This window comes from Colobus angolensis, unplaced genomic scaffold (assembly GCF_000951035.1).
Source record: "Colobus angolensis palliatus isolate OR3802 unplaced genomic scaffold, Cang.pa_1.0 Scaffold462, whole genome shotgun sequence".
Taxonomy (NCBI): Eukaryota; Metazoa; Chordata; class Mammalia; order Primates; family Cercopithecidae; genus Colobus; species Colobus angolensis.
In genome coordinates, this window is record NW_012118066.1 from 164,976 (window position 1) to 188,574 (window position 23,599).

General features: G+C 46.5%; 1 protein-coding gene across 1 annotated transcript in view; it reads right to left on the reverse strand.

Annotated features, from left to right (window-relative positions):
* TMEM110 (transmembrane protein 110) overlaps positions 1-23,415 on the reverse strand; it is a 64,710-nt gene extending 41,295 nt beyond the window's left edge. Inside the window, exon 1 of the mRNA XM_011958240.1 lies at positions 23,125-23,415. Within this exon, the coding sequence (XP_011813630.1) occupies positions 23,125-23,284 (160 nt within the window). The 5' untranslated portion in view covers positions 23,285-23,415. The remainder of the gene's footprint in view (positions 1-23,124) is intronic.
* Between the last annotated feature and the right edge of the window lie 184 nt (positions 23,416-23,599).

Genomic DNA, 23,599 nt, shown 5'->3' on the forward strand with positions numbered 1-23,599 from the left:
GAATTTTATCAAAGGCCTTTTCTGCATCTATTGAGATAATCATGTGGTTTTTGTCTTTGGTTCTGCTTATATGCTGGATTACGTTTATTGATTTGTGTATGCTGAACTAGCCTGAGCATGTACTACTTTTGTAGTAACAACAAAAAATAGGCCGGGTGTGGTAGCTCACACCTGCAATCTCAGCACTTTGGGCGGCTGAGTGGGGCGGATCACTTGAAGTCAGGAGTTTTAGACCAGCCTGGTCAACATGGGGAAACCCCATCTCTACTAAAAACACAAAAATAAGCCGGGCGTGGTGGCACACGCCTATAATCCCAGCTACTCGGGAGGCTGAGACACAAGAATTGCTTGAACCTAGGGGGTGGAGGTTGTAGTGAGCCAAGATCGTGTCACTGCACTCCAGCCTGGGTGACAGAGGGACATTCTGTCTCAAAAAATAATAAAAAATAAAATAAAATAAAGGTCTCTGCTGCTACAAACAATAATTTAAAAATGACCAAATTACAATTTTGCACATTAGGTAATTAAAAACCTTCCTCAAACCCAACTCATTTAGAAAAATCTCCTCCTAAAAGCTTCCAGCAGGCAGAACTCACGAGAGATGGAAAATGCGCCACTTTAGTCTGCACTGAATCCACATCAAGGAGGTCTAGGATCACTGCTGCGCTGTTATCTCTGGTAGATGGGAGGTCCCTGTGCTCCTGTCTGCTAACATGCATAAGCTGGAATAAAATGTTCATTGTGTATGTTTCTATTTTTTTGTATTTCCCAGTTTCACTACCTCTTCAAAATTAACAACTAGTTCTAATTTGTGTTGGATAAGAGGACCTTGACTATAAAAAGTTTTCTTTACCCAAAGAGCTGACCTTCACTGCAACCTTGTGGTTAGTCAAATTCTCAGAAGAAGGCATGGCCGTGGAGTCCGCATTTCTCAGAGGTAACACATGCAGGCCCTGGCCAGCCCCACCACAGAAGCTCATCCTCAGCTTAAGCAGCACAGACACTTACCTCTCTGCCTCCTACAGTCAGAGGAGATACCTGCTGGCCCCATCACACAGTGGCCCCGTCACACAGCAAATCACAGGTTAGATTTCTGTCCCTGTAACCCAAGGCTCCCACACCATTCTAGCTGCTCAGAGAACAGAATGAGTAACAGATATGGAGAGGGGTACTTGTGATGTTGTTTTCACTCTCTGAATCTGGAAGGAAAGGGTGGGAGTCTTGGGGTCCACCTGCCAAGAGTTAAGTCCAGAAGCCAAAGGACATCAAAGCTGCCAACTCACTTAACTGGGTCACTCAACTCACTAGGAGAAACCCCCAATGTAGTGTGTTTCATTCATAAAGATGACTCCACCTGCCCTCTTGCCATCTGTAGGTCAGATACTTCAAATGCCATTCCCTGGCAGGGGTGGAGGGGCCACTCAGCCGGCCCCCTCCCTCATCCAGAAGCCTTTGTGAGCACTGAGAGGTACCCATGAGCAGCCAGTTCACCTGGAGAAGTAGTGTGAGGGTGGCTGGCAAGGACAGGCTCACCTGACATGATCCCCAACAGCACACTGCTTTAGCATCAGAGACAGCCTCCTCTACTCACTAAAGTCAGTATGCAAGGTTTTTAACTGAGTTCCCATGAGGAGATCTGAGAAACTCTCATCACATAAGGTATCATCAACATCAGCAACACTGATGGCCCCGGGCACTTAAGCTAAATTAATTCCATCATTCCTCACCCAACCCTAGGAGGTGGATAGAATTATCCTAGTTTTCAGATGACAAAACTGATGCTCAGAGCAGTTAAGGAACTTGCTGAAGTCCAACAGGCAGCAAGCACTAGGGTCAGGACCAGAACCCAGGCCACCACTGACCCTCACTCACCACTGAACAGTGAGGCACCAGCATCAGGACTGATGGAGCCTGGTCCCTTGATACAAAACACAAAGCTTGTCAAACTTGGGCCTTCATGTGCAACCCAGACAGCGTTATCGAAAGACAAGAATGGCTTCTAATAGAGAATTAGCTTAGAACACTTAAATCTACAGTTGGCCCTTAAAGAACATCAGTTCGAACTACATGGGTCCACTTATATGTGGATTTTCTCCCATCTCTGCCACCCAACATGGCAAGAACAACCCTGCATCCTCCCCCTCCTCAGCTTTCAATTTGAAGAGCAGGAGGATGAAAACTATCACGAACACAAGTTTTCATGATAATCCACTTCCATTTAATGAATAGCAAATATATTTTCTCTTCCTTATGACTTTTCTTAGTAACATTTTCTTTTCTCTAGCTTACTTTATTGTAAGAATACCATATAAAATACATATAACATAGAAATATGTGTTAATTGGCTGTTTATGTTTTTGGGTCAGGCTTCTGGTCAACACTAGGCTATTAGCAGTTAAGTTTTTGGGGAGTCAGAAGTTACATGCGGATTTTCGACTGTGTGAGGTGTTCACTGCCCTAACCCCCACACTGTTCAAGGATCAACTGTGGGTGGAAAAACAATTCAAGAATGTTATTCTACACTGAAGATGGCTAGTGTCTATATTTGTAATATATACACACTCCAAAATTTCAAGGCTTGTGATAAAAAGTCAACAAGTCTTGATGCAAGTTAAAATTGAGAATGGTCATTGAAGTTCACTGGTCCAGGCCACACTGGCTGAGTCCATAACAGGTCTCCTCTGACCCACCCCGCCTGTGGCTGCTTGTGCCATCACCCTTTAACACAGCTCAAGCTTTTGGGCAACCCAGTGCCTGCCTCTGCCAGACCGGCCTGAAGCTGGGAGAGGGAAGGAAGAAAGCCCATGTTTCCCAAGAGTGTGCAACATCCCTCCACCTTCACACGCCCCAGCCGCCTGCCACTGGCTGCTGCTCCGGGCTCTATGCTCTTGGGTTGTCACGGCCAAGTGGTACAATGTTAAGAAGGTCAGTTTGTAGGTGGGAAGAGTTCCCTTTCTCACGCCATGGGCTAGAACAAACTCCCTGGACAAACCAATGAGCATAAGTAAATGTGTGCCATGGCAGGGGGCACAGAAACAGCAGCAAGAGTAGGTATTGGAGGGGAAAGGGCAGAAGCCTAGGACAGAGGAATTCTGGGTTCTAGTCCTGGCTCAGCCTCTGACCTGCTGGAAAGTCTCAGATGAGCCATTCAATCCCTCCAGTTTCGCTTGTACATGAAGTCTTGGATGAAGCTATCTGTATTTTCCCAATTCTAATAACTGATGACATAGTGTGAACTGTCCTACCTCTCCAGGGTTGTGTGACGTGGCGGCCAGTCAGCAAAAGTGGGTCTCAGTGAGCTAACACTCACTCAGCACCCACCCTGCACCCGGCAGTGTCAAGCGCTGTATCTCACTTAATTCTCACAACCCATTAAGACAGGTGGCTCATGCCTGTAATCCCAGCACTTTGGGAGGCCGAGGCGGGTGGATCATGAGGTCAGGAGATCGAGACCATCCTGGCTAACACGGTGAAACCACGTCTCTACTAAAAATACAAAAAATTAGCCAGTGTGGTGGCGGGCACCTGTAGTCTCTCGGGAGGCAGAGGCAGGAGAATGGCGTGAACCCGGGAGGCAGAGCTTGCAGTGAGCCGAGATCACACCACTGCACTCTCCAGCCTGGACAACAGAGCGAGACTCCATCTCAAAAAAATAAAAATAAAAATAAAAAACAAAAAAACAAAAAAACAGGTAATCACCTCGCCTATCTTGAGAACAAGAAACAATCTCAGACAGATAAAGTCAGACAGCACTGGAAAAACTACCATAATGTGGCCTGGTGGTCATGAGAGGCAAGGGCCCAAATTTAGGCAGTCTGATGCTAGATGCCATGCATGTGACCAACAGGCTGTACCATCTCTGCTCCCTGGTCTAGGAACCCTATGGTTCAGACTGTACCACCTCTGCTCCCTGGTCTAGGAACCTTATGGTCCAGGCTATACCACCTCATTCCCTGGGCTAGGAACCCTGTGGTCCCGGCTGTACCACCTCTGCTCCCTGGTCTAGGAAACCTATGGTCCTGGATGTATTACTTCTGTTTCCTTGTGTAGAAACCCTACATTCCTGGCTATACTATCTCTGTTCCCTGGTCCCTTTGGATGACAAAGACTTGTCTCCCTGATTGTCTCGTGAGCCTACCTAAATGTATTTTTGTTCTGATAGCATTGAACAGAAACATCTCCACTGGTTTTCTAAGGACACACACAACCAAGAGAAGCTGGCTGGTCATGAAGCTACATAAAGAAGTCAAGGACAAGTCCAAGTTCAGAGGACCAGCTCCCCAGGGTTCCAGAAGCCATACATATCTAACCTTCTCAACAGATAAGAGCCAATCGGACACTGCCTTCAGGAGTGGGTGGGACTGCCACAAGCATGGCAGACGAGCAGTCGACCCAGAGGCTCCCACAGCAGTGCAAGTGCAGGGAGGCTGCGAGAGCATCCACTGGCTTTGTGAGGGTGCTGCTACACCTTTACTCAAGCAAAAAAACTCTTCTTCTGGGAACGCTGGGTTTTACCTTAGAATTTTATTGATGGAAGCGAATTAATAAGCATGCTTGGCAGAGCAATTAAAGGAAGATCAGCTCTTCTCATGACACCAGAATTACTAAATCACACATAAGACCTTTGCCCTAGCTCCTCAGCCCAGTGAAGGTGGCACCCAGACGCTTCTCTTTTCAAACCATACAAGTTGTGTAACTAGGCAGAATCTGAGATGAGAAACAACAGAGCTCATGTCCTCAGTCCTCAGGACTAGGAGTCAGGTGGCCAGAGACAGGGCAACAGACAGCAGCCAAGTCAGCCTTCATTTTACAACAATGACTCAACCGTCAGGAGGCTTGGGACCTTAAGAAATCGTCACCCGCTTTGAGCTAAAATATCTGTAGCCCTCCATGGCCAGCAGTGGGAATCTCTTCCAGAGTGGTCTGATGGATACTTCAGGAGCCTTGAGGTTCTTCTCACGGCTACTGATGCCTCTCCTCCACTTAGGAAAAACAGGAGGACCAGGACCGAAAAACAAGTGATACACGAGAAGCATGTACACCAGTACAGGAGGATATACAATGTAAATAGACCAAGACTCTGAGAACTGGGAACACAGGCTGCGTGAAGAAAGGGAAGTCTCAGTCAGATTAGGATTCCTCAACTCCCAGCGCTCACTGTGTTCATCTCTCTACTTGGATCTCTCAAATTTTCCTTCCACAGAGGAGCTGGAAAAACCACCATCACATAGCATGGAAGTCATAAAAGGCACCATGAAATTAAGTTTTTCTGCCCCTCTTGTCCTCTCATGCAGAGCGCATGGTAAGCACCCAAGGCCTGAGGCTCGCAGAGAGCTTGCTTAAAGAACACATGGCAAAGGAGCTCTGCCTCCTAGCCAGCCTCCTTCCCTGAGGGCTCTGAACCCTAGCTACATGAAGTGAGGGGAAGCCACCTGAGCCTCTGGAATTCTGGAGAGGGGATTGCTAGGTGATGTTTCTGGGGTTGTATCACTACGATGTCTTCCTTGATTCCTGCCTTCCTAAAATTCTAGACAGAACATAAATCAACCCCAGAGAATCAGCATGCTCTGGCCCTGCTATTTCTCATTTGAAACAGGCCTGCCTAAGCCAGCTCCCACTCAGAAAGGCCAAGCACAATCCACGAGATCCTAGGATAAAAGGAGGCTTAGGACCCAGGTGGGGCCCTCCAACCTGTCCTCAGACTCTCCAACCAGGCAACAGCGTGCATCAACCAGGCAAGAATCCCAATCAGCATGCATCCTTCTGACGTGTTCCTCACCAAACCACCTGCAGGAGACTTATCTTCACACACCTGATGCTATACAAGAGGGGCCAGATGTGGGTGGGCAAGCACAGAACCAGAGAAAGCAGAGTTAAAACACTGTCAAGAGTGGACCAAACAACAAATATGTACAATTATTACGTATCGTTATAAGTAAAAAGAAAAAAAGACCAAACCATTTGCTATAAGAACCAGGAGAGTGGTGACTGCGTCTCAGCACATTCCAGGGACAGAAGAAGAGCAGGTGGCCGAAGAAAAACCCACTGGGAGTGCTCAGGGCAGAGAACGAAGACTCAGCCAAGCTCCATTTGCACTTCCTTTCCCGTAGCATTGGACACAGAGCTCCTGGGGCTGCTGGTACCTTTGAAAGGGCTCGGAGGAAAAGGAAGATACATCAACTGCCTCCTTACGAAGAAGGTACTGAAACAAAGTCACACAACTGAGAAGACTGAAAATGTGTAGAAAGTCACCATGCATGGAATGAGCTGGCTATTTCAATATTAGCTTCTGTTTGACTCCCACATGCAACTCAAAGGCTCATTATATAACAAAAATACTCTGAAATTCATCTTTGTTCACCAATCCATTGTGGACTACAGAAACGCAGATTTCCTACCAGTGAAAATATAAGCAGTGAAGCCAGGTGCGGTGGGTCACGCCTGTAATCCCAGCACTTTGAGAGGCCACGGCAGGTGGATCACTTGATGTCAGGAGTTTGAGACCAGCCTGACCAACATGGTGAAACCCTGTCTCTACTAAAAATACAAAATTAGCCAGATGTGGTGGCGCATGCCTGTAATCCCAGCTACTCGGGAGGCTGAGGCAGGAGAATTGCTTGAACCCGGGAGGCGGAGACTGCAGTGAGCCAAAGGTTGCAGTGACCCGAGATAGCACCATTGTACTCCAGCCTTGGCAAGAAGAGCGAAACTCTGTCTCAACCGAAAAAAAAAAAAAAAAGAAAAAGAAAAGAAAAAGTAAACAGTGAGAATCAGGTAGGCTTGCTAAGGGTAACGCACATATGCAATTAAAAATAATAGGAAATGTGAAAAAAAAAAAAAAAGAATATGACAAACCACCTCTCTGAAATCCTTAACACTGAAAAAGTAGCTAACTCCTACTCCGGATGAGAGGTTTGCTGGTATCTCTGAGCCTGTTTAAACTGCCTTCAATAACTGAGGAGGAACAGCAATGCTACAACCCACTCTGGGATTCTGATAGCCCTGCTCACCAAGATGAAATCCAATTGATAAGCCCAATAGGTAAATATACCTGAATCAGCCTTTGTCCACTTAGCATACAAGCCTAGAATAGTTAGTTACTTGTTCAACTGGTCTGCCTTCCTAAGCAGGATGTGGACTCTTAGAGAACAGGAATCAAGTCTCCTAACTTCTCTCACAGCTTTGCTATGTTAGTTTTGTACCACTGTGTCACACATTACTATAAAACTTAATGGCCTAAAGAAGTAAACATTTACTATTGGCTGCATAGTTCTGGATCATGTTCTCTTGTAAGGCTGCAGCTAATCTGTCAGCCAGGGCTGCATCACTGGAAGCCTTGACTGGGGCAGGAGGATGCACTTCTCAGAGGGCTCACGTGGGGCTGGGGACTGGGGGTCCTTAGCTCCTCACCACGTGGGTCTCTTCACAGGACTGCCTGAATGTCCTTGAGACATGGTCACTGGCTTTTCCCCAGAGCAAGGGACCCCACAGGGAGCAAGCAAGTAAGTACCCTCAAGACAGAAGCTGCAGTCTTCATAGTCACCTGATCTCAGAAGCCATGTGGCTTCACTTCTAGCACATTCTACCGGTCTCATTAACTAACCTTACAGTGTGGAAAGGGACTATACAAGGGTGTGAATATCGTGAGTGGGGATGGCTGGGGTTCATCATGGAGGCGACCTGCCACATTTGTCATTCTAAGTTCTCAGGATGTTTTTACTGGATGTGGCATGGATGCATCTTTCAAGGGGGAACTTGAAGCTGCTGCTTTGCTTTCAAATTCAGTCTTGGCTGACACGCTCATGCTCTCTGCTGACCTACTTGGCTAACAGCTCTTCAAGGTGGGAAAAAAGAACAAGGCACTAGAAGTAGTCACCACAGTGTTTCTGTCAACCCCTAAAGGAGATTTCCTTTCCCCTATTCTACTTTAACAACCAAAAAAGATACTTGAAGCTAAATTTGGTTTCTCATTCCCCCAAACACGGGATATCCTATCAGTGCAATGAAGAGTCTACTACCAAGAGCAGTTTGGACAAAAATGATGCCACAGAGGGGTATGAAGAAGGGCTTAGGACCTGGCACTTACAGTTGGCCACAGCAGTGCAGGGGAGGATGGAGAAAGGCATCACAAATAGGAGACGCCGAGAGCATTTGATTTCCCAGCACTGCTTCTGGGAGCCTAAAACCACATCTCTGCACTGTTTCTCCTTATTGCGGTGGCAAGTAGTTTTTAACTAAAGAAAGCTACTCAGTTGCTTCCAAACATCTGTAACTTGTTACTATCACACTTAACTCTTGAAATGGTAACTAAAGATGTCAAAACTTTCAAAGGGGCCAAGGAGCTGAGCTGGAATGGTCATTACTAGGTTTGGAGTCACCTACTTTAGCTGAGGATCCATCCAGTTTTTAAATCTGCCTTCATTTATAAAAGGTATTTCTCACCCGGCTATAGAATCCTAGATTGACAGGCTTTTACTTTCAGCACTTTAAAGATGTTGTTCCATTGTCTTCAGGCTTGAATAGCTTGACAAAAAGTCCAAATTAGTTCTTATGTTTATTTCTCTGTATATAATGTCTTCTTTTCCTCTGATTGTTTTTACAGTTTTCTTTTTTATCATCTGTTTTTCAACAGTTTGATTATGACATGGCTTAGAGTGATTTTCTTTGTGTTTATCTTGCCTGGGGTTCATCAACCTTCTTAGATCTATGAGTTTATAATTTTCATCAACTTTGGAAAATGTTCAGTCATTATTTCTTCTAATATTTTTCTGCCTTTTCCTCCTCTGTCTGTTTAGGAAATCCAATCACACATTAGACGTTTGATATTTTCCCACGGGTCACTAAGACTCTGTTCCTTTGTTTTTTTTAGACTTTCTTGTCTCTGTGCTTTAATTTATAAAGCTCTGTTGCTATGTTTTCACGTACGCTATTCTTTCATAGTCTAATTTTCTGTTTGTAAGTCCATGAATTTTTCAGAAATTGTATTTTCAGTTCTAGAAGTTCCATTTGCTTTGCTTTTCTATTTTCCATTGTGCTTATTATGACCCAATTTTTCTTTAAAACTTTAGCATATTTATAACTGGTTTTCAGTCCTTTCTTGGTGATTCTAAAATCTCGGTAATTTCTTGGTCTATTTGTATTAACTCATTTTTCTCCTGATTATTGGTCACACCCTACTTCTTTAACCTGTCTAGAAATTGTTGACTGGGGCTGTACATCATGACTGTTAGTTACACTGTTAAGTGTTTACACTTTGTCTGCCTTTAGTGAGCACTGAAGTTTAATTTGGGCAAGCAGTGAACTCGGTAGAGCAGCTTGGTCATTTCAAAGCTTTTTTTCCCTTTCTCTTCTAAAACAATTCTGAGGTAAAATTTTACATAACAAAAATGCATGTATATTATGCATACAGTTCAGTGGGTTTTGAGAAATGTGTACACTGATGTAACTCTACTACAATCAAGATACAGTATTTTCCATCACCCGAAAAGTTCTTGTTTTCTTTTTTTGAGACGGAGTCTCACTCTGTCACCCAGGCTGGAGGGCAGTGGTGAAATCTCAGCTCACTGCAAGCTCCGCCTCCTGGGTTCAAGCCATTCTCCTGCCTCAGCCTCGCAAGTAGCTGAAACTATAGGCGCCCACCACCATGCTCGGCTAATTTTTATATTTTTAGTAGGGACAGGGTTTCACCATGTTGGCCAGGCTGGGCTCCAACTTCTCTTTTTTTTTTTTTTTTGAGACAGAATCTTGCTCTGTCGCCCGGGCTGGAGTGCAGTGGCCGGATCTCAGCTCACTGCAAGCTCCGCCTCCCGGGTTTACGCCATTCTCCTGCCTCAGCCTCCCAAGTAGCTGGGACTACAGGCGCCTGCCACCTCGGCCGGCTAGTTTTTTGTAATTTTTAGTAGAGACGCGGTTTCACCGTGTTAGCCAGGATGGTCTCGATCTCCCGACCTTGTGATCCGCCCATCTCGGCCTCCCAAAGTGCTGGGATTACAGGCTTGAGCCACCGCGCCTGGCCAGTCTCGAACTTCTGACCTCACATGATCCACCTGTCTCAGCCTCCCAAAGTGCTGGGATTATAGGCGTGACCCACCACCCCCAGCCCCCAAAAAGTTATTTTGAGTCCCTTTGCAGTCAGTCCCATTCCTACTACTCCAAGGCAACCACTAAGCTGCTTTCTGTCACTATAGATTAGAATTCCCTTTTCTAGAATTTCATATAAATGGAGTCATTCAGTATGTATTCCTTTTATCTGGCTTCTTTTGCTCAGCATACTCAACCATGGGATTCAATCGTGTAGTTGCATGTATCAGTAGTTTGTTCCTTTTAGCTGCAGACATTTATTCCACTATGTGGACATACTACAATTGGTTTATCCATTCATGTGTTGTTGAACATTTGAACTGTTCCTAGTTTGGGGCAATTACAAAGGAAGGTGCTATAAATATTCATGCACACGTCCTTCTATGGCCATGTGTTTTCTTTTCTCTTGGGTAAATCTTGAGGGGTGAAACTGCTGAGTTGTATGGTACATTTCATTTTCTTTACAAGAAACTTTCAAACAGTTTTCCAAAGTGGTTGTACCATTTTGCGTTTTTACCAGAAATGTATAGGAGTTCCAGAGTTCATATTCTTTTCTAATCTTGGTATTGTTCATCAATTTTAATTTTAGTCATTCTTGTCTTGTGGGTATATATTGGTGTCTCATCGCTATTTTAATTTGCATTTTCCTGATGAGTAAAGATATTGAGCATCTTTTCATGTGCTTATTGGCCATTTGTATATCTTTTCTGGAGAAATGTCTTCAGATCCTTTGCCAATCCTTAAATTGCACTTTTTTCCCTGAGTTCTAAGAATTCTCACATATTCTGGTTATAAGCACCTGGTCAGAGAGTCATATTTGCAAGTATTTTCTCCCAGTCTGTGACCTATTTCCAGTCAATTTTTGTATATGGCTTCAAGGCTTGCTTTTAAACTTTGTACTCTTTTCTCTAGAGCTAGATGAAAGCTAATATTAAGGCATGGTGACTCTTTTGAGGGGTCTACGGATGTCCCAGGTGTTCAACAACGTCTCTCTGCTCTATCTGGAAAGAGCTCAAATGTCTCTCCGTTCTGGAAGTAGTTCCACTTATAGTTCTCCAGCAGTGGTTCTTCAGTTCGCTTCTTGAGTTTCGCCCTACACAACAGATCTGTTCATAAAAAGTCTCAAGGAGACCCCTAAGCTAAGGTGAAGAGTTTTCCTTCTGCATAGCTTTTTTTTTCTCTGTACTGTCCCCTGCAAATTCCAACTGCATTGGCCAGGTGTGTCTTCTCAATGCAGCTAGATTGCTGGGCTTCACATGGGTTCTTCCTCGCTGCTCTGAGATCTGGAAACTGCCTCCAGCAGAATGTTGGCAGGAAGACCATAGGGCTCACCTCATTATTTCTTTTCCCTTAGGCTCACTGTCTTGATGCCTGCTGTCCGATATTTGCAAAGTTGTTTCACATATTTTGGCCTGTTTTCTGTTTGCTTACAGAAGACGGGCAAGTTCTGCATCTGTTACTCCTTCATGGGCAAAAGTCCCCTCATCCTTTAGCACAGGCTCAAATGTTAAATTTATCCACATAGGAAAGATTCCTCTGGCTTCCAGGACAAGGCCCATGGACTCCAATCTCAAAATGAAAAGCCTTTGGTTTCTTCCGAGTCTGTCTATCATGCCTAGAAAAAAGACTTCAGTGAGGCTCTCAGTCAAAAAACCAAGCAGGTCAGGGACAGTGGGGACCAAATGGTGTTTAAGACCTCCACATGCAGAGGACAGGAACGTGCAGAGGTCAGAGAAGCAGCACTGTGTGTCAAGCAGCACTCATGTATGCCGCACATGGCAGCAGGCGAGCAGAATCGCCGGGGGTGCAAGGCCCTAGTGCTGCAGTGAGGTCCACTGGGTTTGAATTCCAGTTCTGCCACTCAGTGGTTGTCATAGCCTTAGACAGAGGCCTTAACTTCTCAGTGACTATTTTCCCAAGTATAAAATAAGATGACATGAGTACTCATCTCATAGGGATAATATGAAAAGTAAATGAGTTGACATATGTGAAGCACTTACAAGGCTTGACACGTAATGAGTACTCCACAAATGTGACTCAGTATTGTCACCAGAGAGTTACCAGATCAAAAACTGGCCGAGGACCTTCACTCTGTATTTGTGGCTCCCTTCTAACTGGTGGAGGCTTTCCAAGGAAGACTGAAAACAGATTCTGTACTTACATTGTCTCAAAATATCTCCCTGTAAATCAGTTATTAATTACAAAGGGAAAAACTGTAACTTCACAATGGAGAGAGCTGTACCCTATTCCAGTTATCAATGAAACCTTCACCAAGGCTAGAATCAACTGACACCTGACTGAAGGTTGGCACCTCTGGTTACAATGCACTAAGTAGGCCACAGCATCACGTATGCAGGCAGCAGCCTGCCAAAAACATGTAACCTGAACGTAATCATGAGAAAATATCTGACAAACCCAATCTGGGACATTTTACACAATCACTGGCCTGTACTTCTCAAAAGTGTCAAGGCTAGGAAGGACAAAGAAAGGCTAAAGAACAATTCCAGACTAAAGGAGACTAAAGCGAAGTGGCAACTAGATGCCAAGTGTGCCCCTGGACCAGGAAAAAAAAAATCGATGACAGTATTCAGGCAATTGATGAAAGGTGAATATGGACTGCGGACTGTTAATAACATATTAATGTTAAATTTCCTGAGTTTTGATCACTATACTGTGGTTACATAAAAGAACACCTGTGTCCTTAGAAAATGCATGCAGAAGTATTTAGTAGTTAGACAAGAAAATAATCTCAGTCTCCTTCTACCTCCCAAGATCTCACTGCTCAGGAGCAAACTTGGACTGGAGGGGCACTTCGCCAGAGCATCATCAGGCGGCATTGTGCGCCAGCACAGCCTGGCTGGCGGACTGAACCCAGGCACAGGCAGAGGCCTACCCTGTACCACACACACTGGATGTCCTACAGACTTCAAAGAAGAGCAATGTGGACTAAGATCATTAGAGAAGGTTTCTTGTAAGATGAATAGGATGTAGTTAGGTGGGGAGGAAGGCGAAAAAGAATGGTGAATATCAGTAAGGGAAGTAGGCAGGAATGGGTTTGACAGGTATAGGGATAGAAGAGCAGCCCTGCGGTATCTTGCTGGATCCCAGAATCTGATAACGTGGCTGCTCTCCCTGGTTGGCCCAGGCTGCGAAGTAGACTATGGTACTGCAATGTTTGCAGCACAAGAAAAGCTGGGAAAAGGAGGATGGGGGCAGTAGGCTCAGGAGCCTGGCTGTCCTGCAAGACACAAGGATGCTGCTTTAGACCTAGGCTAAGAGGAACCACACATGGCACAACAGCAGCTACAGCCAGAGGGAACAAGCACTAAGCAGCTACCTGGTAGGGCTCAGCAGTTCACACGCCATGGAACATGGGCTAGCAAATGCTTTGAGACAGTGCCTTTCCTACACACCACTCGCCTCCATGCCCTTATGCCTCACATCACCCCAGACCAAACTTCATCCGTCACCACGTCCACACTGGCCTGGCCCGAGACCTCCGTGACTGGGATAATGAGATCTCACTATAAAACAGCTACATCCAGGATAAGGCCCTGTCTGTAGCAGCAACATTCCAACCTAGCTCTACGGTGACACTATGGCATGTGTGCCGGACATTTCCCTGAAGGTTTTTACCTATTTAGAATATTAGTAAATGATTATTTAAACACACTGGGAAAAGAATCAATATGTAAACTGCTAAATGGATTAACAGGCAATTTAGCATCCCTGTTTGCTCTAACTTCATATAACAGGATCAGTTCTTTCTTTTTTTTTTTTTTTTTGCGTCAGTAATCAACGGGGTTTCTCACAGAAATCTGAGGGCAGAATAAAGCCAGGGCTCTTGACAGAAAAAAATCACTTGAATCTCCCTACCCTACACTGTGTCTTTAGGATTGTAACACACGTCCCTCATCTCCAGCCTCTCACGTACTGCTGAACCCTCATTTTCTCCAGGGCTTGGACTGAGGGTCAGGGCATAATGGAATAGCAAAGTTGTAACGTACAATGGGCTGCCTCAGACACCCCCACGGCCACGCCCTGGCAAGTGCGGGGTAGCCACGTCAGTAACATGCTTGCTTAAACGTGCTCCGAGCAAGTCTCCCCGACATATTCCACTGCTCCCCATGCCAAGACTGGAAGAACATCAACCGCGTGCAGAGAGCCCTGCTCGGTGGCACCACCCGCAGATATTTTTGCCCAAAACTCCCTACCCAAATAGAAAGCTGCTCTAATGATCGGACAGTGCACACTGCACAGGGCTCTGGGCAAAAGGACGCAGCATGCACCGTGTGGCTGTGTTTCAACTACTCCTATAGGACGGTGTCTTATGCTTACGTCATTTAAATGCACTGTTACTACCTCATGCCTCTACGTCATTTCAGACTATTAAATGAAGATGTCTTCTAACAAAATGGAAAAGCCCACGAAGAACACAGATGAGCTGAAGAGGCCTGGAAAAGCCCATGGACTAGACAAAAGCTTGGCGGAGGAGGCATTTTAAGTAAGACGAACGTATGAAAAAGCAGAGTTGCTCCCATCTGTGTCCTGACTTACTCTGCATACAAGAAACAAAGAAAAAGCATGAAAGTTGTTGATGCCCATCAATGGTTGGTGATCGGAAAAACCATGATACACAATATCACATCTGTAAAAGAAGTTTTAAAGCCAAGAAAAATACCGGTTCGGTATCCCCAGCCTCTCTCTCCTTCCTCATGCCACCCCACCCCATGTCCGCACCATGAAACCTGCCCTTAGTGTGCTAAGCTCACCAGCCTCTGCCTCCTCCTCCCCAAAATGGCTTGAGTGGAACCTGCTTATGGCACAAAATGCCCCTTAGAATGAAGAGGGCACACTAAACCAGAAGATGCAGCAGGAGGGCTTGTGATGATCAGGCGGGGCTGTAGTAAGTCAAGGGAGAAGGCTTCTCATAGGCACTAAGGCGACTTCGGTGCATGACCATCCTGCCGTAGTAGGTACAGAATTTTTAGAATGTACCAACAACTGAACTTCTGTTAGAGATGTTCTGTAGCAAAGGCCAACCCCTCCAAAGCCTGCGACCGTGCTCAGTGGGCGACAGTGGTTCCCAGGGCTTGCCTAACTTGGCATGACACTGCACCCACACCTCGAGAGCTGCATACAATCCAGGCCGGAAGTATCTCTACTTTCTCCACATCTAGGTGGACTGTGGCAGACAACCCATAAAAGCTAGTTAACAATAAGGAGCTGCTTTGTTACTATCCAAATGGAAGGTCTGCACAACCACACTGCCTAGCTCTACCACTTACTGACTGTGTGACTTTGAGTGGGTTACTTAACCTCTCCACGACCCAATCTCCTCATCTATAAGACGGAGATACTATCAGTCCCTACTTCTCAGGTTGTGTGAGGACTAAATGTCCAACCCTGGGTGAGCACGGCGTATCTGTCCACATCACCACCGTCTAGCTCAGAAGGCACTGCCAAGAGGATGGGGGTCAGGAGGTTACTGGGTCCCTATTTTTTCTTCTGTGGCCCCAAAGATAAACAACGTATGTCTCTCAGGGGCTGCCATATGAGACGTAAACTGCTTTAAAAGAAAGGTTCTCAGGGAAATAATACAAATGGAGCATGCGGTACATGCAGACCCTGACTTGACACCCAATAATTTAATTCGTCCTCTTTAAATGCACCCATGAAAGAGGCCTGAAATGGAATAAGGAAGGCTCTCTGGAAAGCCTCCGAGTGCACTGCTTCTTTTTTCTGAGACCCTCTGCCTCTACCCTCTCTAGCGCTGGTCTCTTCTACGTGAACCTTCGCTCTCACCATCCCCTCTGTGTCGAGAGCTCTCAGCCTTGTGCTCTGGTGGCGCTTCCTCAGGGACACTTCGAGTCCCCAGGCGGAACCCCTCATTCCCCCTCTCCAGTGTGTTCAAGCTTCTACAATCCTCTTCATGCTATACTGGAATTGCCTGCCCGCCTGCCTACAGCCTGTTCCAGCTGTGAGCCCCTCAAGGACTAGGGAGCAGTCTCAGCTCTTTGTCAAGGAAACATCCAACAGTGAGCTTGGCATCAGAGTACTTAATATTTAAGAGATCCTAATAGTCCACTGTTCTTACACTTTGGAAACAACACACTGACCTTCTAATCTATTCTTCTAGAGCAAATATGAATTTGCTGAGAAATTCACAAACCAAACCAATGCAGTGGTTCTTAAACAGGGGCGATTTGGACCCCCAGGGGACAGTTGGCAATGTCGGGAGACATTTTTGGTTGTCACAATGAGAGATTCTACTGGTATTTAGTGGGCAGAGGCAGGCTGGGAATGCTGTTAAACGCCTTGCAACGCACAGGACAGCCTCCCACAAGAAATAATTATCTTATCCAAAATGCCAACAGTGCCAGGCTGAGAAACTCTGGATTCAATGGATAGCTTTCCTAGCAGTGGAGTAATCTAAAATAGACTCACCAACTGCTTCTATGTATACACAAGGAAAAGGATAATTCAGGGTAAACCTCAAGATTATTAATGACCTTCCGTAGAGTCATATGGCAAGCAACAGGGAAATGAACTCTGAAAATCAGCAGGTAACCTGAAGCCACCCAGGGCCCTGGAGACCCTTCCTCACCAGTGAGTAAAGGGACTCTGTGCTCCCTGCTTCTGCTGCTCTGGGGTAGGGCGGGGGTGCCTCCGCCTCACATGCTAGACCTCAGCCTTGGGGTAGAATCACCACCCTCTGCCCAGCCAAGGAAAATCTTCACAAAGGCACAGAAAAGCAGACCTAGGGTGTGACTCATGTATGCATGAAATGATTGATGAGTCATTTCAAATTTATATTTTTAATGTTATCAAGTCATAAAATAATGTTTTAAATAAAATTACTTAAATAAAAATAATTATCAAGAAAGAAAATCAGAATTGTTCAGGCAGAAAAAAAATGAGGTGAAGTAGCCACAGATACAGAGTAATCAGAAAGTGCACCTGTGTGGAAAGAGGGGTGGAAAAAGCAGACAGGCACAGAGGAAGCGGCTCAGAGTGTCTGGGGTCCCAGAGACCCAGCTTACATTTCAGTTCTGCACTTACTAAAAAGGAGCCCTTGTACAAGGCACTTCACCCGCTCACTGACTGCTTCTGTACAGGCTTCCTGTGAGGGGGCCGGCATGCTGGGGACTCAGTGAAGAGAGGTTGCAGGAAAGAGGCCGACTCCAGGGGCCAGCGCCACCACCTACTACCATGGGCCCTGGGCAAAGAAAAGCCAGCAACTTGAAGCAAGTTCATCACCTGGAAGTGGAGCAGCCCCAGGCACCCACTGCCCTCTCTCTCAGAGCCCACATGGGGCCCTGCTGGTAAAAACACAAGGAAGGTTAGGACAAGGAAGATTATTTTGGCCACTAAAGCCACCCGGTTTTGGCACATGCTAATCTGGATTCACACTCACTGTGCTGGCTGGGCTAAAAGTGCTTTTCTTTTTTTTTTTTTTCCCCACTGCTATGCACTCTGTGAGGAGGGCTAAAGGTAAAGACATTGTACAAGCAAGAAAAAAAGGGAAATGTTTAACCTAATTCAGAAAATAAGTTACTTAAGCACTTGTGAAACATTCTTCAGCCCAACTCATGAATACAAACAATGTAATAACAAGGATGAAGACACACCCCCAAGGAAGGTCTAACATGTGCCTGACACCAACCCAGCTTCCTCAAACACATTCCTTCTCATCTCGATAGGCCCAGAAAAGAAAGATTATTATCCACATGTTACTAGGAAAGAAACTGAAGCTTTGAGAAATGCAGAAGTTGCTCAGGAGCACCACATGGCAGAGCGAAGCAGACATGGACGCCGGGTCAGGGTGGATCCATAGCCAGGGATCCTGTTATTTTTAACCACTCGCAAAACCCCTTCAACAAATCTTCATGTTTGTACAAATATACTAACTGCAAAAGACTTTAAACAGATTTTAATGCAGCGGAAGCATGATAGGCCCCAACGGGGCAACATGTGGCCAACAGAGGTATTTAAAAGTTTTAAAAAGTGCATTTGTTAAGTTATTCTACAACTCAGATTGTCTCCTAATTCAGACAACTTCCTCTTGTCCTGATTTTATTAGAAATTAATGAAGTTATATGATAAATCAAGCAGATCACCATTATGGATAAATGCTACCAAATAAATAAACATTTAGAAAACCTGAAAACTTTCTAAAAATAAAAGCTCTGAGCCAGCCAGCAGGCTAACATTGGCCGCAACACCAGCCTGGAATGGAAAAAGGGGCGTTCTTCCTTTACCCGTGCTGGCACTCCAGAGGGAGGAAAGGACAGCGACACTGATTTGTGTGCTGGGGTCCAGACCCACAGACAGGCACCTTCACTTGTGAGCTCCAGCTCCAATTCAGCTGTCACTGTATTCTGTTATTTTACCAGGAGGAGGTGATCACCAGGTGAAAGGCTACTGGGAAACAGAGTACTCACATGATCTCGAAGTATTATCACTGCAGAGATCCCTTATTAATTGCCCAGGGGAAGATGTACCTTTACAAGGGAGAGACTGAGAGGTATTCCATACCACCAAGACATCAACCTTATTAACACGAACAGTGGGGCAGCGTGATGTCACATGCCTCCTGGTGGAATATACATGAAACATACAGTGCCGCTTATGGCATGTTTTTGCCATAAAACAGGGCATCTGAATCTAATAACTGCTCCAGACCAAACTCAGGAAAACAGGGGTCGGTGAAACAATTTAAACACCACAGCGAAACTCCCAGACAACTCCAGAATGTGGGGCACTTGACACAACGAGCAGCCAGGATGCTTCAAAAAGCCAGAAACATTAAAAAAAAAAAAAAAAAAAAAAAGTGTGCATGTATGTGTAGGAGGAGGTTCTTCTAGAAATGAAAGTGACTGAAAACAACCAAACACAACATGTGGGCCTTGATTGGATCTTAGTTTTTAAAAACTCCAGCTGTAAAAGACTTGTGACATTTGGGGAAATGTGACTATGGACTGGATATGAGATAGTATCATGGAGTTATTAATTCTCTTAAGTGTGATGATGAAATTGTGGTTATGTGGGAGACTGTCCTTATTTTGGGGAGACTTAGCTGAAGTATTTAGCAGTAAAGTGTGACGCTGGTTGCAACTTACCTTCAAATGGCTCAGCCAAAAAAAAAAAAAAAAAAGCATAAAGAGATAAAGCAAATGTGACAAAATGTGAACAACTCCTAAATCTAGGTAGAGGGCAGACAGATGTTGAGTGTATTATTTTTCATCTTTTCTGTCTGACATTTTTAGAGATAAAAACCGGGATGGGGTGGGGAGAGGTGATCATAGGGAAGGTTGTGCCAAGACAAGTCTGTTCACACAGAGCACACAGGGAGGCCAGTTTACCATGGAGAAAACCCCAGAAACTCTCATTTAAGATATCAAAGCTGAGTGCACTGGCTTGTGATTTCACTTTGGATCGTAGGAAAAAAGCTATCACTTCTCAACGTCAGCAGTGTTTTTGTAAAACATGGACACGTTTCTCCCAGCTGGCTAGCCCCCATGTCTATAACAAAAATAAGCAGGCAGATTTATCCAAGTTCTCAAAATGCTTGTTTTATTAAAAACCAATTTTGTCTACACTTCAGTCCAGAACCCTGACTGTGCACTGTGAGGGAGGCTTGAGTTTGCTTTGCATTCACATGTCCTGAGAGTAAATACCCCCAAATGCCAACACATACACTGGCCAACACGACCTTTGGCTGACAGCTGGGTGGCTACCCTGCACTGGAACAGTTTGCTGAGCTCTAGGACTGCTCAGCTTTGTTCTGCTAAGACTCTAGCTGAGAAACTTCATCAAGTCACAGACTATAGACAAAACCACCAAAATGGGGAATTGCTTGGCAGGCAGACTACCACAAAGCATCCCTCGTTTAAACCATTTCTTTCTATGCAGACACCTAGCAGACACTTCAGAACACGCTAAGTGGAAAGTATCTTCATAAGCTTGACTCTGAGTATGTTCATCTTTCCTTGTGTACACAGGGTACCTTAGATGGAGCCTCTAGGAAGCCTGCCAACTCAGCAAGGTGGTGCTGACATTGGACATGTGTGTGAGTGGTGCCTTTAACAGTCTATATGTTTATGCAGCTTGAAGAATGGGCTACCATGCATGACCTGGCATATACGTTCTCAACTGCCTGGACTGAGAGGGTCTACAAACACTACACAGTAAGGCAAGAAGTCTATCAAAGTGCCACAATGAGAAATTCTTGCAGAACCAGAATCCTCCCCAGAGACATTAATATATATAAGTCATCTTCCTTCAGGACAAACCCCCCAGGTGAAAACCAAAAAAAACAAAACAAAAAAAAAAAACAAGGCAACGTGTAAGTAGAGAAAAAAGTGATATTTCTGGATAGAAAAAGGAACATAAAGACAGTGGTCTGAGGGGGTCACTGAAATCAGGGAGGCGAAGCAAGGAAAATTACCTCACAGCTTGTCTGCAGAGAAGGGGGTTCATTCTACAGTCAGAGCTGGTCCAACAGGAAACAATAGTGTTTGCCATGGCCGTCAGGTTCCAGAAGACAGGCACCAGAAGAGAGGCACCAAGCCCATTGCCTCGAGGGCCACGGGTACTTGGAAGGGAGAAGACTGTGATCTCAAAAACAGCCCCTCAAAGGATAGGGGCTGTTTAAACTGCTCAGAACGGACTGGTTGGTATTTAAAATGTCTGAAGATAACAGAACCGAGGAAGGATGGACTTCCCTCCCTCAGGGCTGCAAGGGGGACCCTCGTCAGGGGAGCCTGGCCTTCAACAGATGCCCCTCCTGGCAGCTCTGCCAGACTGAGAAGGAGGGAGGACTAAAAGCCCAGGACAAAGCCAAATGGCTCGCAGATGTACTTCCTTAAGGCTACCTTGATCTCTTTCCTCTTCCACCTTAGAGATTTCTTCCTCTTTCCAGCAGTTCAAGAAGGAAAAGCCTCCCAGTTCTACTTCAACAGGACCAACAAATCTGAGAGATAAGAAGGGCCCCACCCTGACTGCATCCCAGTCAGTGGGCTTCTCCACCTCCAGCTCCCAGAGTGCCATTGCCCTGGCCTGCTCTGTCTGCTTCTAGGTAGGGGGAGGAGGCTCTTGCTCTCACCTCCATTTCTGTCAGGGCAGACACAGCTCTAGCCTTTCCGACTCTTTTCCCCATCACTCCTACCCACACCTCCCCAGGACCCACCAGCCACTTCCACAAGCTCTGTCCATGTCAAGCCTCACAGTGAACAAGAGACTGCTTTCTAGTCCAATCTCTGCAAACACAAAGTACCAATCACAGTGGGATTTGCACATGTGCTCACGCTGAAGATTAAGTAAAGAAGTGAGTATGTCCCTGAAGACTCCACTGGGAACACATTCAACCTAACACACTTCTCAGCTGCGAGCAACTCCGCCCTGTCATCATCACATATCCTTCTCTGAATCACAAGTGTCAGACCCTAGGGGATAAGCCGGGCCATCAGCATCAATCAAACCTATGGAAACAATCAGAGCTAGACTAAGAAACCTCAGGTTAGGGAGCAAAATAAAAATTTAACCTACAGTTCCTTCAGAGAGAAAAGAAGGCTGTCTGGAGGAGAGAGAAGTAGGAGGGGTATGAAGACCCACTCACCATGACTTGAAAACACACACATACAGTACATGCGCCCAAGTCAGCAGCGGATTTTGGCTAAGTTGTCACAAATTATTACTGTGGGAACAAGTGGGTATTTGTTGAGCAGAGAAAAAGGCAAGTTGGGACTAAAAAGGAAAGAAAATGTGTCAAACATAGACAGTTGGGCACTTGTAAGACTTATCAAGGCCAGGCCACCAGAAGAACACGGTATCCATGATCAGAGCCTCTTCAGGGTTACTTAAAGCCTGAGAGAATTCACTCAAGAAATCCCAACTTATAAACAAGCAAGGTGGCCACTCCAGCAACTGGACCCTACAAGACATAGGCATACAGTTGCAAGATCCCTCCTGAGTACTCCAAATCATACTTTCTGCAGGAACTCTCCACTCTGTCCACACAAGCACAGTGGGGAAGTTTTGAGAACAAGTCATTTTTGGAATTAATGACTCTGCACAGATAGTTATAACCTTTCCTTCCCCCTAAAACGCAATCACAAGGGCACTCCCAGGCTTACATGCCGAACAAAACTTCTTGTTACTTTAATAACAGAAGGATGTACATGATGAAAAACAGGAGCCTCCCCCCCGCCCAGGACACATGGCAACAGGGTGGGGGCTTCCTTCTCTATTCAGCCACTAGGTTGCCCAAGTTTAATGGGAAAGGAAACTTAAAATATAAAGAATAAAAGTGGAAAGGGAACAGCCAGGGGAAGCTATAGACGCGGCTTATTAGGAAAGCTTGGGACAGAGATGGAACAGGTGGGCCTGTTCCGGAAGAAACGAGAGGAAGGGGATCTGGGGAAGAACGCAGACTGGGTGGGTCCTGCCCTGACAAAAGAGAAAATAAAGCTGAGGAAGAAGGGCCACGGAAAGGGAGGCGGGTACTGGGAAACCGAAGGCATGGCCCTAACACTCCAGGTGTTGAGAGGGATGCAAAGTAGCAGGATTTACATGTGAACGGAGAAGGTAAATCCTTGAAGAGTGAAGGGGCAGAAAAGAACTCAGCATCGCACTGGATTGAGGGATGTGGGTTCTAAGCACGAAGAGCCCCTGAGAAGGGGCGGACAAGGGGATGTCACCCTTGGGGGTCATGACTCCAGGCTGGGAAGTGGGGTAACAATTCGAGATGGTAAGGTGGGAGGCAGGTGAGTTTTAGACTGGCGTCTCAGAAGACAGACGTTTTTAAGGTGGAAAGGGGAAGGGTCACTCCTGGCTGGAGGCCACAGCCAGTAGGCGAGGGACTCCAAGCCGGGAGCCCGGGGCCCTGGCTACCCCCTAGTGCGGGAATGCCCAGCCTGGGTTTGCGGGGGAGGAGGAATTCGGGTCCCCAGGCCGGAACTCTCCGCGCAGGAGGGGCCTCCAGGGGGGCCGGGCCGCGGCTGCCGCGCAGGGCCTCCGGAGGGGCGGGGGTCCCAGACTCACGCATTAACGTGCTGAAGGCCACGACGCCGAGCAGCCCCTGCAGGAAGATGCCGAAGCTGTGCATGAGCGCGCCGCTCTCGCAGCGGCCCGCCCCAGACGCGACTGTGGAGGGCGGCCCGCCAGGCAGTCCGCGGCTCGCGTTCCCGGCGGGGCTCTGCATGGCAGGCCTCGCAGGAGGGGCGCGAGGGCCCAGGGCCCGCCTGGCCTCGCTGCCTGCCAGTGCAGCGCCGCCAAACCCGCAGCCGGGAGCCCGAGCCCAAACCCGAGCCGGTACCTCCGCCCGGAGGCCGACTCCGCGCCGCGCGTAACCCGACGTCTGAGATCGCAGTGCCTGATTGGCGCAGCCAAGGTTGGGGCGGCCCTCGGCCGCGGCTGCTCTCCCACCCCCCGAGGGGCGGGGCTCCGGCTGGGCCAGGGGGCGGGGTCGCGGGGTCCACTCTCCTCTCCAACCCCGCCACGCCCACAGGTGGATAGA